Raw genomic sequence first — 13,658 nt, 5'->3', positions numbered from 1 at the left:
TCAACGAGGCGCGTTTTGTTTAACAGTAATTAACATAAATCAATTGCAATTGCAATTGAAATTGAAATTGGTTATGTTAAATTGTTTGCCCAAATGCTCGGCGGCATTAATTAGGGCAAATTCCTAGCATGAATGTGGATTGCATTTATAATTACTCTCCACTGACATAGTTTATATAGAAATTCCTTGCAAATTCATTATATTCCTGTTTTATTCAGTCTGATCATTTAGCAAATATTCAATGCACGAATTGAAATATTTTCGCATACCAAAAATTTAGCATTGTTTACTTTTAATATTTTTTCTTATTGGCCAAAAATAAAAAAATAATAATAAATAAATAATATATATAAAAAATGGGTTTTGCTTTGTTGTTCATTAATATTTTAACGCTTTTATCAAAGCGCGTGAAAATTAATTTTAATACAATATACAACTATTTTGCATATTATTAAAAAAATAATAAAACATTATTCTAATTACATTGTTGCCTTTGTTGTGTGTTTAAAGTGTGGAAATAGCCAAAAAAAAGTATTAAAATTCGTTTAGCTCTTTGTGTCATTGAAAATGCATCATGTCATTGAAATGCATATGCATTATGCATATACATATGCATATTTTCTTTCAGTTCCTTGATGGGTTCAGGGGTTGGTATTGAAGCAGTCTTGTCTAGGTAAATCTCACTTGTTCTTTACTTTGAGGACATTTTTATATACATATTACTTTTTGTTTACTAAATTCGTTTTATTGTGAAACGGATTCAATTTTTATCATTATTTTTTATTTTTTTTTTGTTTTTTTTAGACCTACAAACATTTTAAAAACGCAGATCGGACAAAGTTCATGATATCTCCAGGTCGGCCATCCCCCCAAAAGTAGGGCTCTATTCGGAATACCCGACCGGGCCATACCATGTACCCTGCCCGATCTGCCTTCTTAAGCATGTTTACATTTGCATCGCCTACACCAAAATGTAAAATGCTGCCAAACATACTGGTATAGGTATATATAGAAGGCCGCTTGCTGTATTCCCCTGTATGCCATAATTAGGTTTAGAGGGTAATCGGCATTCACAGGCTGCGGCGCACTTAGAGCACAATGCTAGGTCATCTTCCTTTCTGGATTTGGCACTAACTACGTAACATAGGTGCCTTTCGGCAGAGCATATAAGATCGTTCAGAGTACCTAAAATAAAAATAAAAAATAAAATATAATAAGAAACACAAAAACAAAAAAAAAAAAACAAAACAGTTATATAAAATGGAAAGTATTTACGATATTACCAACTAATTTCATACGCGGAGATATGCATTCACTCAACACTGGATCTTCAGGTTCAGACTCTTCTAGTCCTACTACCTTTTTTTGATCGCTCACGTCAAAGGAAACGAGAAAAGAGCTGTTCTTAGGGCACTCCAAATGAGCACACTTTACACATCTATAGCCCTCGACATTGGCAACTGTAAGATTTAGCTTAGAGTCATTTGAAACAGATCTAAGCATATATATACTGGGTCTTATGCCTCCTGTATGGCTGCTTACATCGAGATAAGAAAAGAAATGAGTATGCGAAATAAATAATCACTATTGGCAATTTTTCCATTTTTGATTTTAACCAGAAGAAGAAGAGAAAACTAATTATAAGAAATAATTATACAAAATGAAAAAAAACTCTACGAATCCTATTCGTGTTCTATGTGTTCGGAAACAGTTTGCTTGGTTTTATAAACGCCTGTGACCTCTCGATGGGGAGGATCATACAGCACCTCAAAGCGCCTGAAATTGCACAACAAATCTGATTTGAGTAAAAAGGCTATAGTCAAAATGCTGGACTAGCAGTTACCCTCTACCCTGCGAAAAGCCGCTGTCGCAATCATTTTACGTTTATATTACATCGCAGTCGTCAGCTTAAGTTGTTTTTTTTTTTTTTATTTTTAAATAGTTTACTTCTATATCATTAAATATTTAAGCTAATGCATGCATTTTTAAACAAGTGTAATTATTTTGATAAATTGCGTAAATAAAATCTAAGCTGTTAACACCTTTGGCCAACACACACACACACACACACACACAAGCGCACTCGTTCTGCCTGAAGAACTTTTGTTGCTAAACTAAAAATGAAAACTTAAAACGATTGCATTTAAAACAATATGTGACCCAATGCTGGGCGAGCAAAATCCCTTCGCCTGATGCTGCTGCTGCTGATGCTGGGCCACATAAATTCCGGAGCAAAACAACAACCACAGGACAATTTATACATATATTTTGCAGGCAGGCAGGCAGCCCAAAGGACAAGAAATATTCTGTGCCCAGAGCAAAAGCAGAAGCAGCAGCAGCAGCAGGCGTTTTGTCCTTGTTTTTGTCCTGGCCAACGCCTTCGATGTAACTGCAATTGCCCTTTATTCTATTTTGTTTTTTTTTTTTTTTCTCACGCACACCCGAAGGCAATTTACTTTCAGCACACTAACACAAACACACACACGCACACATACAGGCGCATATTGTATTGCATTTTTGTGCATTGCAATGACTGTGGCAAGGAAAACTCGCTTGGAAAACGGGCGAGGAAAACCATTAGAGCAACAGCTTACAACTAAAACAAAAGTGTGAAAATATTGAAAGCTTGCTAACAACTGGCCGAATCTAACGGCAACAGCTCCAACAACAACAACAATAACAACAACAATTGCAATAAGAACTTTCTGCCTGCCCAGCCAGCTAAGTTATTATTGTCCAGCTCCACAGTTCTGTAGACAGTTCCACAGTCGGAATATTTCCACCATCAAATTCCTTCTTTTTATACGCATTCACGAAAGTGAAATGAGTATATTGGTTCTGTGCAGTCTTCGTCTTGCTTCGAAAGCCAAGATAAGATAAAGTAAAAATTTGTACGCTGTACAGTCACAGACTAGAAACTCAATATTTAATGACTAAAGTATAGACTTTGGGTTTCGAATGAGTATTCTGCAGTCAGTCATGCTCGAGTCAAACATTCTTACATGCATTTTTTTTTTAAGTATCCTCACGCAACACACATACTCGATACAAACTCTAATATATATACATAACTGTATACATATGTATGTTTTCTGTAGACGAAGCCTGTGCTAATGGCGCTGACTGTTGCTCATGGCTATTATACATGGCTGCTGTTCCACCAAATACCCTGTAAAATAATAATCAGACAAAACTGAAGTGTTAAATATATAAACTATTCATTATATTTTACATTTTGATTTTTCAATTATAAGGATTACTTCTAATAAAATGTTTATTATTATTTAAATGGATCATTATAATATTTAAAAAAAAAAAACTTTATATATTTTTAAAGAGAAAACTTTAAATATGTTATACAATTATCCGGTAACTATACAAAAATTTTTAATTATCTATTAGAATCTACAATGTATTGTAAACAATTTAAAAGTTTTTTTTTTTTTTAATGTACAAAAATATATTTTAAAATATACTTACAGCTCATCTCAAAGTTCATCAACATAATCTGGTTCGCTTCCACCGTGTCTTCGTCTTGTTATTATTTTAGTTCCTTTCACTTAACGCACAGCCGTATAATTTTTACAAAAAAAAAAAAAAAAAAAAAAGAAGCTTGCGAAAGAGAGTAAAAAAATAACTCTTAAAGTGTTTTTTGGCCGCAGCTATAAATTCTCTTAAAGCTTTTAAGCCACAGACCAAAAACGAAGAACATAGAAACTAAGAGCCTTTAAAATGTGCTCATAGTGTTGAGCTGAGGTAGTCAAACTTCCCTCTTCGCTTCGCTCTCTCTCTCTCTCTCTCCTGCTCTTTCTTGGTCTTCGCTACCTCTCTGCTAGTTGCATTCATCATGAGTGCTTTGCAGCTAAGCACTAAGGTTAGCCCCGGGGGATTCTGGCCTAATGCTAGGCCAGCTTTTACTGACCTCACACAGAAGATGGCCTGGCCACAAGGACATCGATGTGGCAGGGGTCCTGTTGACGGTTGCTTAAGCTCTCAAAAAAAGCAGTTTGAATGGCCTGTAATTGCGGTCTATGTGGTCAATAATATTATGTGAGCTAAACTCAAAGTGATTTCAATTGATTAAATACAATTTTAAGCAAATATTGTTGAATATGCAGATAAAGTGTGGCTTAAGTCTACGCCAATTTGAATAAGGCCCCAGGTCAAGAGCTTAAAATATTATTCAATTCCATTCAACTACAACGAAAACAAAAGCAGTGAGGTCAAGTGACGTTTGCATGGCATATTTGACCCAATACCTGAGGTTATCTGAGCCGCATAATTGATTCAGCTCCACTTTCGATTGGCCAAAGGCATTTATGTTAAATAATAAAGCAAGGACATAGTTGCGCTTCGGCTTGAGCAAATGACTTAAATTACTCGAAAATGTAGTAAAGAGTTAGTTAAATACCTGGATTTGTAAATTTCCCATCCAGTGCACTCGAGTGGGACATTTATTAAGTACTAATATCAGAGATGTCTTGATTGAGTGCAAGCTGCACAGGCACACACACATGCGCATATGTGTGTATGTAGGATCGCATATTTGTACGCTCAATCAATGAAAGACAAGAGAAAAAGTCCTAAAAGGAAATTGAGCAAAAGTTATTGCTAAAGAGAGCACGCAAATGAAACATGCATGCTAATGTGAGAGAGAATTTTAATGTGCATGAGAGCGAACAGAGCAGACGATTAAGCAAATTATTTTTGTTTGAGCTTGTTGCAAGAAATTAGTTTGTGCTCTTCTATATAAAGGAAAGAAGGCCAAAAGAAACAAATAATATAAAAAGCGCTCAATTTCCAATCGCAAAGAATAAAAGTGAGAGAGAGATAGCGGCAGAGAGTGGACATTGTGAGTGCCGTGCTTGGATAACCAGTTGCAGCTGGTGTGAGCGAGTCGAACAACAAACACATGTATATATGTTGCTTGATCCCGTTGTTTGAGTTGAGCTCATTATGTTGAGAGCGCTTAAAGAATGTGCGATAATAAGAGCGTGGGATTTTTTATTTGTTTTGGGTTTGTGCTATTTTCGAGAAGGGAATCTCAACTCAACGAGCTAAACTATCTGTTAAATCTGAGCGCAATGTGATATAACAGACGCTTAACTTATTATTTATATAATTGATATTTTTCTTAAAAATTCGACGTGTATAATAATATAAACTACGAATTGTTGCTTGTTAGACAAACATTTGTATTATCTATATGCATTATCTTTATGTATTATCTTAAAGCCAACACACAGACACTTTTGGTACCATTTACAATAGACAAATAGTATATTCTCCCGCTGGCCATGGGCAAATTGAACTATTTTGGCCTTTGATAGTAACGAGCTTTGCACAAAAATCACTAAGCAAATAAATTTGATGTAATTAAAATCAAATATCTTGTGACTTGCCTCAATTTCCAATCCACACATGCACAATGCACAATGCACCAGCTCGAACAATGCAGCAGCGTACTCGGCTAAAATGTAGGCAAATACGCAGCAACGGGTGACGGGCGACGGGCAGCATGCCTCGGGTTGCCTCAAGGATGAAACCTTTGCAGCAATTGCAAATTTAACCATAGACACACACACACACACACATACATACACTCATATATGTATATACCCATACATATACAGTATTTGTAAGGATCTATTGTGTTTAATTGTAAATATTTTCACACACACCTGACGCACTGCACACACAAACAAACAAATAGAGACGCAGTGAGAGTGCGAGCGAGATAGAGAGCGAGAGCGAGAGGCGACAATTGGGCTTACATTGATTTAATGCTTTACGTAAGTATGAGAATCAAAGTAGATATTCGACTAGAAATATATCAAATGTATGTGCAATGAGTTTATTAATTTAATGAAATTATTAAATTTATTGTATTTTATTTCAGTTTAATTACTTCAATTAAAAAAAAAATTATTTAAATTTTATATATATATTTTATATTTCCTTACAATTACCAATTGAATTACAGGGCATACAGTAGTCGACTGTGCCCCATTAGATTGGTCTTGTTTTCGCCTCAAGGTGTTAGAATTACACAAATTGCAATTTATTTGTTTTGCAAACCAAAATCCAAAGCTAAAATTGAAACAATCCCCTGCCCCTGCCCCCGCCCCACACTACCACTAATTTTACACCTCTCACAGACTGATTAATATGCCTTGTACATGTGTGTGCGCGTCTGTGTGTGGGTAAAGGTGTGTTTGCATTTAACTGACGGAAAGGAATGACTGGGAGAGCGGAATGGAAGTTGTTACTGATATCCATGACCTAGACAAATATTGTGCGTTTGCAAGCACTTTGTCATCTGAGAAGCTCTGTTGCCCTGTCCGAGAGCATGTCAGTGTGTGTGTGTGTGTGTGTGTGTGTGTGTGTGTGTGTATGTGAAGCAAAGGACACATTTGTTATTTTGAAATATTTTGTTTGATTTTGGCCAAGGGAAGACTTTTGCCATTGGCCAAGCGCAAGGCATTGGAGGTTTTAATTTGGCTAAAAGCTCTACACACATACACATACACACACACGTGCATAACTTCCAACTGGACTAATTGTTGGCCAAAAAATCCATTTCAGATGCTACTGCAATTGGTTTAACCTGGCGTATGAGTGATTTAATATTGAATTATGGCTTTTGATTTGCTTTTTTCTATTGCTTTCCCTCTCTCTCTCTCTCTCTCTCTCTATCTCTGTCTCCTTCGTTGCCTTGGCTTTCCGTTACGCTTTTTGTACAATCCGCAAAATAGATTTATGTATGCCAGCGATTGACAACCAGACTAATCCAATATGCCAAGCTCTTTTGCTGCCATTACGGTCTTCGCCCCATGTCACGCCCCCAGCTGCCAGCCCCAGCGCCCCATTGAAGCGCCAACAGCGAGCTCGACAAGCAACTGCCATGTCCGAGCATCGAGAAGTAACTGTAAACCATTTCGCTTTGCGGGGTGTCCTTCAGCTTTTTCAACTTCTGCTTCTTCTTTTCCTCCTTTGACGGCACATTGCCAAGAAAAATCAAATCGTTGGCCAGTTTCCTTTTCTTTTTTTTTTTTTCTTTTGAGTAGTACGAAGTACACAAATTAGTGTTAAGCGTGTGAACGAAATGCAAATATTACACAGCTCATTAAACTCGAATTGGATTCTAACGTTTTGTCAAAGTTTGGCAAACGAGTTGGCTAAAAATAGGCAACGAATTGTAAACAGTGAAGTGAAAAGGACAAAAGAGAGGCGAGCCTGCCAAGATAGGGTAAACGCCAAAGAGTGACAAAGAAAGAGAAGGTAGAAGAATTTTACAAGACAAATATTAGGAGAGTGTGCCCCATTATAGGGTATAACAAGTAAATGTTATTTGATTTTATTTTTTTTTTTTTTTAAGATTATATTTATTTCAGACTACATATATTCTGTTTCCAAACTTAGTTGAGGTATTTCAAACTTTACATAAGTATATAAATTGGCCTGCGATACTGAATGAATGATTATAATATATTTTAAGCGGTACCCAAATCATTTTACTCAGCTTCTACTGACAAAAAATATATCCTTAAGAACATTCAATTGAGGTCTACTTACAGAGCCTTAAAAAGCATTTTATATATGTATATACATATATACCCTAAAGAACATTCATTGGAATTTGCTCTCACGATATTCACTCATTTAAGGTATACTTACAGAACTCTTTATGTACTAGAATCTGCGCCAATCGAGCGATGATTCGTTTCTTTCTCGGAAAACTCTCAAGGAATATAAATCTCTAAGAAGCTAATGAGGAGAATTGTCGCTCTTCATTTCACATCATTTCACAAATTTCTCTATTCTATACTCATTATCTAAGCTTAACTCAAATGAAAAAGAATTTCTCCAATTATATTCAAAATTTCCCAGTGTCACTAAAAACGCTTAGCAACCTTAAATTTCCTAGCAGTAGCTCGATTTAAATTGAAGCCCGTCAGCTGTTGGGTAATCTGTGTGTGATTTTCTCTTTAAATTGGAAATTCGCCATTTACCTCTACTGCTGGGCGATCTGCCCTAAAAATAATTGCAAATCGACTGTCAAAACAATTTGGCAATTTGAAATTCTGTCTGTTTGCCTGCAGCTCGCTGCGCTTCAATGGCATTGGGTGGGTGGTGGGAGGGTGACTGCCATGTTGCTCTCCTAATTTATAATGCGCCCCCAACTTCAATGTTAATTTACGTTTAATGAATTTTAATTGGTTCGCAAACATTAACAACAAACGCTCACGTACGCCACAGAATGCGACCGCCCAAAAATGACCCAAGTAAAATTGACAAATGACAAATGACATTCCGTTGGTAACCCCCCAAGAGAAAAAAAAAAAAAAAATTGTAAAAAGAGTCCTGTGTGTCCTGTGCACAGAATTTAAGCTAAAAGACTTTCTTTTTTGAGCATTTCATTGGACTTTTGAGAGCGGGCTCAGTCTGTGGCGCTACCACGCGCTTTGCTGTTTACTAATCAAAAATTGCAAACACGTTTTATATTGGCAACACAAAAGTCATTTATTCAATTTGCAAACCAGTTTTACGTTGCGTAATCTAATCAAAAAGGTTCTAGGCAGCGATGTCGACGACTCGCTTTTAGGACTCCACAAATATATATGTATATATATATATATATGGGCAAGGGAGAGAGGGAGGAGGAGGCAGAGGGTCGGACTGAGCGACTAGTTGTATAAGAACCTCTCTGGCCAACTGCCAAAACTGTGCAGTTACAAAGCTAAACAAAAACAAAGTCTACAGAAATTTTATTTTTCTCTTTTTTTTTCCAGTCAGTTCAGTCAAAACTAAAAATAATAAACGTTTGACGTCAGCGAACCAACCAAATTTATGAGTGGATGCTATTAAAAGCCGTTAGATGAGGCAAATATTGTGAAATGAATGCATCGAGTTTAGGATAGGACTTTAAAGATATTTATAACAATTATGAATTATTAATTAGTATGAGTAATGATGTTAATTAGCCATTTTGGCTAACTAAGAAGCTACTCTGAAGTCTTAAAGATATTATAGGAGCTGAGAAGAAGCAGTCATTGAAACAGAAATAGATAACATACATATATATTTATATATGAATTATCGAGATTTATTTATTTTTTTTTCTTTTTAACTTAACTTTTGTTTGATAAATATATAAACGTGACTATACATTGGGTTGGTGTACATTTATATTAATAAATAATATATAAAGTAGGAAATTATAAAAAATAATAATTGAATAAAAATAAATAAATATAATATATAAATAAAAATAAATTCTTAAAATTATATATATTTTTTTAAAATTTATTTATATATTAATATAAAAATAAATAAATAAATAAAAATAAAATAAGGGAGAAATGGGCTCGACTTATTAGGCAAGGACTTCCGGCAATGAATAAATATAATAAAAAATTAATATTTATATATTTTATTTTTATTATTTATCTAAAAAAAAAGTCGATACTATATTATATTATATTTTTATATATATTATATATTATATATTATATATTATTATATTATATTTTTATATATACTATATTATATTTTTTATTTTATTTATTTTTTTAATATTATTTTTGCTGTAAATTCTTTAGAGATGGAAGATATGTTAATAAAAATCTACCACATATAAGAGATGACAAAGGACAACTACTGCTAAGTATATGTATACTAACTATATAGTCAAGTGTAAAGATCGTTAATTTAATTGGCAGTCGACTGGAAATCACATCACTGCTGATTGCAAACCTCAAAGGTAAAACGACCTTAGCCAAACATTGGACTGTATCAGACATTTAGTCAGACGGTTTTCGGGCTCAGTCAACAGACGCTAACGATTAGCGATTGTGAACATGAAAAACAGATATGCAAACGTGGCAAACAGCCGCAGTGCTGTGGCCATGGCCATGTTGCACATTGCAGCTAGCCTATGGAGGTGTGGGGCGGAGGCGGGGATTTTGGGGGCGTTACGGAAAACCAATAAAGTGCTTAAATTTGCGCCTGTACATTTTAATGGGCAAATGAAACAATTTCGCGGCAGCCAGACAGCAGAGCCAAACAACTGGGCACGCCCCCGCCTTTACGTCTCTACTCTACGCCATGCACCTCTTCAGCAGGCATCCGTTCCCCCCTGCACCACATCTCTACTCGGCCGCCCGCCATATGCAGATTAAGCGCGCTTTTAACAATTTACGCTGCATACATTTAGGCGCCGCCATGCAACGCCCCATAAAAAGCTTGAACCAAACTTTCGTTGTTGCCTGTCAACGTTGTTGTTGCTGCCGCAATACCCTAAAAGCGATGGCCACGGGGTAGACGTGTGAGGCTCAGTAAAAACTGGGAATTGGATCAATATTTTTGTTGTCGAGTAAGAAAATAAAAATAATTAAATATGTACTGTGAATATATTTATTTCAATTTTAAATTCATATATTGTAATATTTTTTTATTTGAATTTAATACATTGCTTCTTCGTTTACTGATATTTTTGTACAGTATCGACAATTAACTATGCTAATAACTCCTCCTACTCCTAGCGGCCTATAACAATATTTAAATTAATATTAACCTAAATAATATTTAATAATATTTATAATTTTTATAATATTTAATAATATTTCGATTTTTAATAATATTTAAATTTTTAACAATTTTTAAATCTATATATATAAAAGAAAGTTGTGTAAAAGTGAAGACTGCTTATAACTTGATTTGGGCTGAACCAATTTTCATGGTTTTTGATTTGTTGGATTTGTCTCCGCAACGAGTTTAGTATAGGGTCTTAAAAATACTGAAAAAATTTGCCGAATACTTGAAAAACGCGGTTTTTTCCCCAAATGTTCAAATTTTTTTTATACCCAGTAGGCTTGGTAACAGTGACAGTTTTGACAATAGTGTAGAAGTAAATAAACAAATGTAGTCAGTCAGTCTACGGTCTCCTGACCTCGAGCAGACCTGACTATTCAAAAAAAAAAAAAAAAAAAAAAAAAAAAAAAAAAAAAAAATTTTTTCAAATCAAAAGGAAAAATATTTCAAATCAAAAATCTGCAAAAAATCAAAAGATTAAAACCTGACTGTTCAAAAAATAAATAAAAAATTAAAAATTCGAAATTAAAAAAAAAAAAAGGTAATTATTAAAAAGTGTATTTTTGGCTTTTTATATTTTCGGACTTTTAAACTTTATAAATATTTCAAATCAAAAATCTGCAAAAATTAAAAAAAAAATCAAAAGATTAAAACCTAACAATCAAAAATAAATAAAAAATTCAAAATTCAAAATTCGAAATTAAAAAAAAAAAAGTTAATTATTAAAAATTGTATTTTTGGACTTTTGCAAAAGCTAAATATCTCGAAAGTTCAGGTATTTGTTTGTCTCAAACATAAATTTGTGTAAATTATTTATAATTACAGTATTACTAATAATAAAAATGCCGCGTCCTAGAAGATCTAATCTTTCCCGGCGGACCCATAATGCAATTAGGCAACGGAATAGCGCGAGTCAATTATCTGACGAAGAGCGAGAAATCGCCCGAGAAAGGCTCCGCGTTAGTACCCAGGGAAGAAGGGCCTTAATTCGTGCTTCTCAAAGAGAGGCAGCCCGTGAAATGGCAATAAGAAATGGTTCAAGGATTCATTTGAATCGAGCAGCGTTTCGATATGATTGCACCATTGATTACAGCTTGAATCGTTTAGTTTGCATTGGTCCAATGGACGTTGTTTGCTAGCATTGTGGCGCATTGAAGTTTGCTGGTGAAACGCCCGGTTTGTGCTGCCTTAGTGGTAAAGTGACATTGCCATTAGCGGTCACCATAGCCATTGCGTTCCCTGCTTTATGGCGAAACACTAGAATCACGACATTTTCTAGCGAACACTCAAAAATACAATGCCTGTTTCCAAATGACATAATTTGGGGCGGAAAATATTGGAGACGGATATTTAAGGTAATTTACGTTAAAAATTTTATTTTCTATGACTGCCAAAAAAAAAATTTTGAATAATGTAGTTTGTTAGATTTCTGTAAATAGTGTTTGTAAATATAACTATAACTATGGCTTTGAATTTAAAGATTCAAGGCCAGATTTGCCATCGCATTGGATCATTGCAACCTATTGAAGATGCACAGCAAAAATTCTTGCAAATATACTTCATGGGCAATATGGAAGAACAACTTGACCGGCGTCAAGAAATGAACACAGCTATGAAAAGAGCAATTCTCCATGATTTGCATGCTTAGAAATTTAAACCAACCAAAACTGTGCAATGGAACGCGTTTGGTGATAAGAAAACTGATGAGCAATGTGATTCACGCGTTGATACTCAAAGGAAAATTTAAAGATGAGGAAGTTCTTATTCCTAGGATTCCGATGAGCTCAACAGATATGCCCTTTGAATTTAAACGAATTCAATTCCCGCTTCGTCTTGCCTTCGCCATGACGATCAACAAGTCACAGGGCCAATCTTTGACTATTTGTGGCCTCAATCTAGAAAATGCGTGTTTTTCTCATGGTCAATTGTACGTGGCATGCTCACGTGTTGGCAAACGATCCGCATTATTTGTTCTTGCACCCGACCAAAAAACGAAGAATGTCGTTTACAACAAGGTGCTTGAATGAAAATCCGATTAATAAATTTATCAGTGTATCCCAGCCTGAACAACATAGCTTTCAACAATTTTTTACCTAGAAATAATATAGAGGGCAATGCAACGTTTGCCGGGCCAGCTAGTATTTTATAAAATTTAAATTAACTTTTATATATGTCATTAATATGAATTTAAATATTATAGTAGTGGCAAATAAATCTTTATTTATTCAAGTATTTTTTTTTTTTTTTTTATTTTTATTTATTTTTTTTTTTTTTTTTTTTTTTTGTAATCTGCTTAAATTTATTAAACTATAATCTACAAGGTAACAGCCAGTCGTGTATACTCAATTGCAACATCTGTCCCGCTGATTGTTCTTGCTGTTGTTGCATCAATAAATTAAATGCAGATTTTCATTTTGGCGCTCTGCACACGCGATGAGCCCAATACGCGACGCCTCAGAAACAGCCCGGACTGATGGGCCCCTCTCCTGCCCAGCCCTGCCGCGCCCAGCTCACCCACCTCTAGCCAATTGGTCAAGCCGTGCCTCGCTTGCCGGATGAGGAACGGCTCGCCAGAGTCCGTGGCTGCACGGCTCGTCTGTCACTCTCGATTGGCAGTTGGCCGAGCTGAAACAGCTAGGCGTGGCATGCAAATTGTTGCATGCAGTTAATTATTTTGCACAGGTTGCTTGCAACGCCCAGCGTTAACGATTGCCACACTCTCTCGCCCCGCTCTTTCTCTCCCCTCATTCACTCTTTTTGTGGCCCCTGCTTTGCCTCACTCAGTGGCAGCTTCTTTTCCGACTAACTAATTGAAATATAACATGCCGCCGGCTCTCCTCAATTTGTGCGCCCCTCTGCGGGCCCATTGCTTAATTAAATGAGGTAAAAATGGCCCGCAGAAGCGACTTCGCTGCGTTAAATTGCATGTGAAATTTCATTTTCATGTTAAAAACTTCAAATGAGCCCGGCCAGCCAGCTGAAGAGCTCCTCACGGCCCAGGCGGCGCCAGCTGCATGAACTTCACAATGAAATATAGAAGTAGTTCGTATATTTCAAAATAAGTT

The 13,658-nt window shown here is 35.5% G+C and overlaps 1 protein-coding gene and 1 long non-coding RNA gene across 4 annotated transcripts; one reads left to right on the top strand and one right to left on the bottom strand.

Moving 5' to 3' along the window:
* Positions 1-759: 759 nt before the first annotated feature.
* Positions 760-1,721, bottom strand: LOC149269828 (uncharacterized). The gene is made up of 3 exons (XM_089463925.1): positions 1,543-1,721; positions 1,284-1,460; positions 760-1,185 (listed from the first exon to the last, which is right to left on the bottom strand). Exons 1-3 carry the CDS (start codon positions 1,601-1,603, stop codon positions 962-964), a joined length of 462 nt encoding a protein of 153 aa, XP_089320051.1. The 5' UTR covers positions 1,604-1,721; the 3' UTR covers positions 760-961.
* An 8,944-nt stretch (positions 1,722-10,665) lies between these two features.
* LOC108609814 (uncharacterized) lies at positions 10,666-12,667 on the top strand. Of its 3 annotated transcripts, none has more exons than XR_016269238.1 (2): positions 10,666-11,368; positions 11,453-12,667. It is a non-coding gene; the product is annotated as an uncharacterized LOC108609814 (long non-coding RNA). The 3 variants fall into 3 exon arrangements; XR_016269237.1 differs by having other exon boundaries at positions 11,450-12,667; XR_001915599.2 differs by having other exon boundaries at positions 11,419-12,667.
* Positions 12,668-13,658: the final 991 nt, after the last annotated feature.

This window comes from Drosophila arizonae, chromosome 3 (assembly GCF_054131065.1).
Source record: "Drosophila arizonae isolate 15081-1271.41 chromosome 3, UAZ_ARI_1.0, whole genome shotgun sequence".
Taxonomy (NCBI): domain Eukaryota; kingdom Metazoa; phylum Arthropoda; class Insecta; order Diptera; family Drosophilidae; genus Drosophila; species Drosophila arizonae.
Note: the sequence above shows the minus strand (reverse complement) of the source record. Positions and strands in the feature narration are given on the sequence as shown.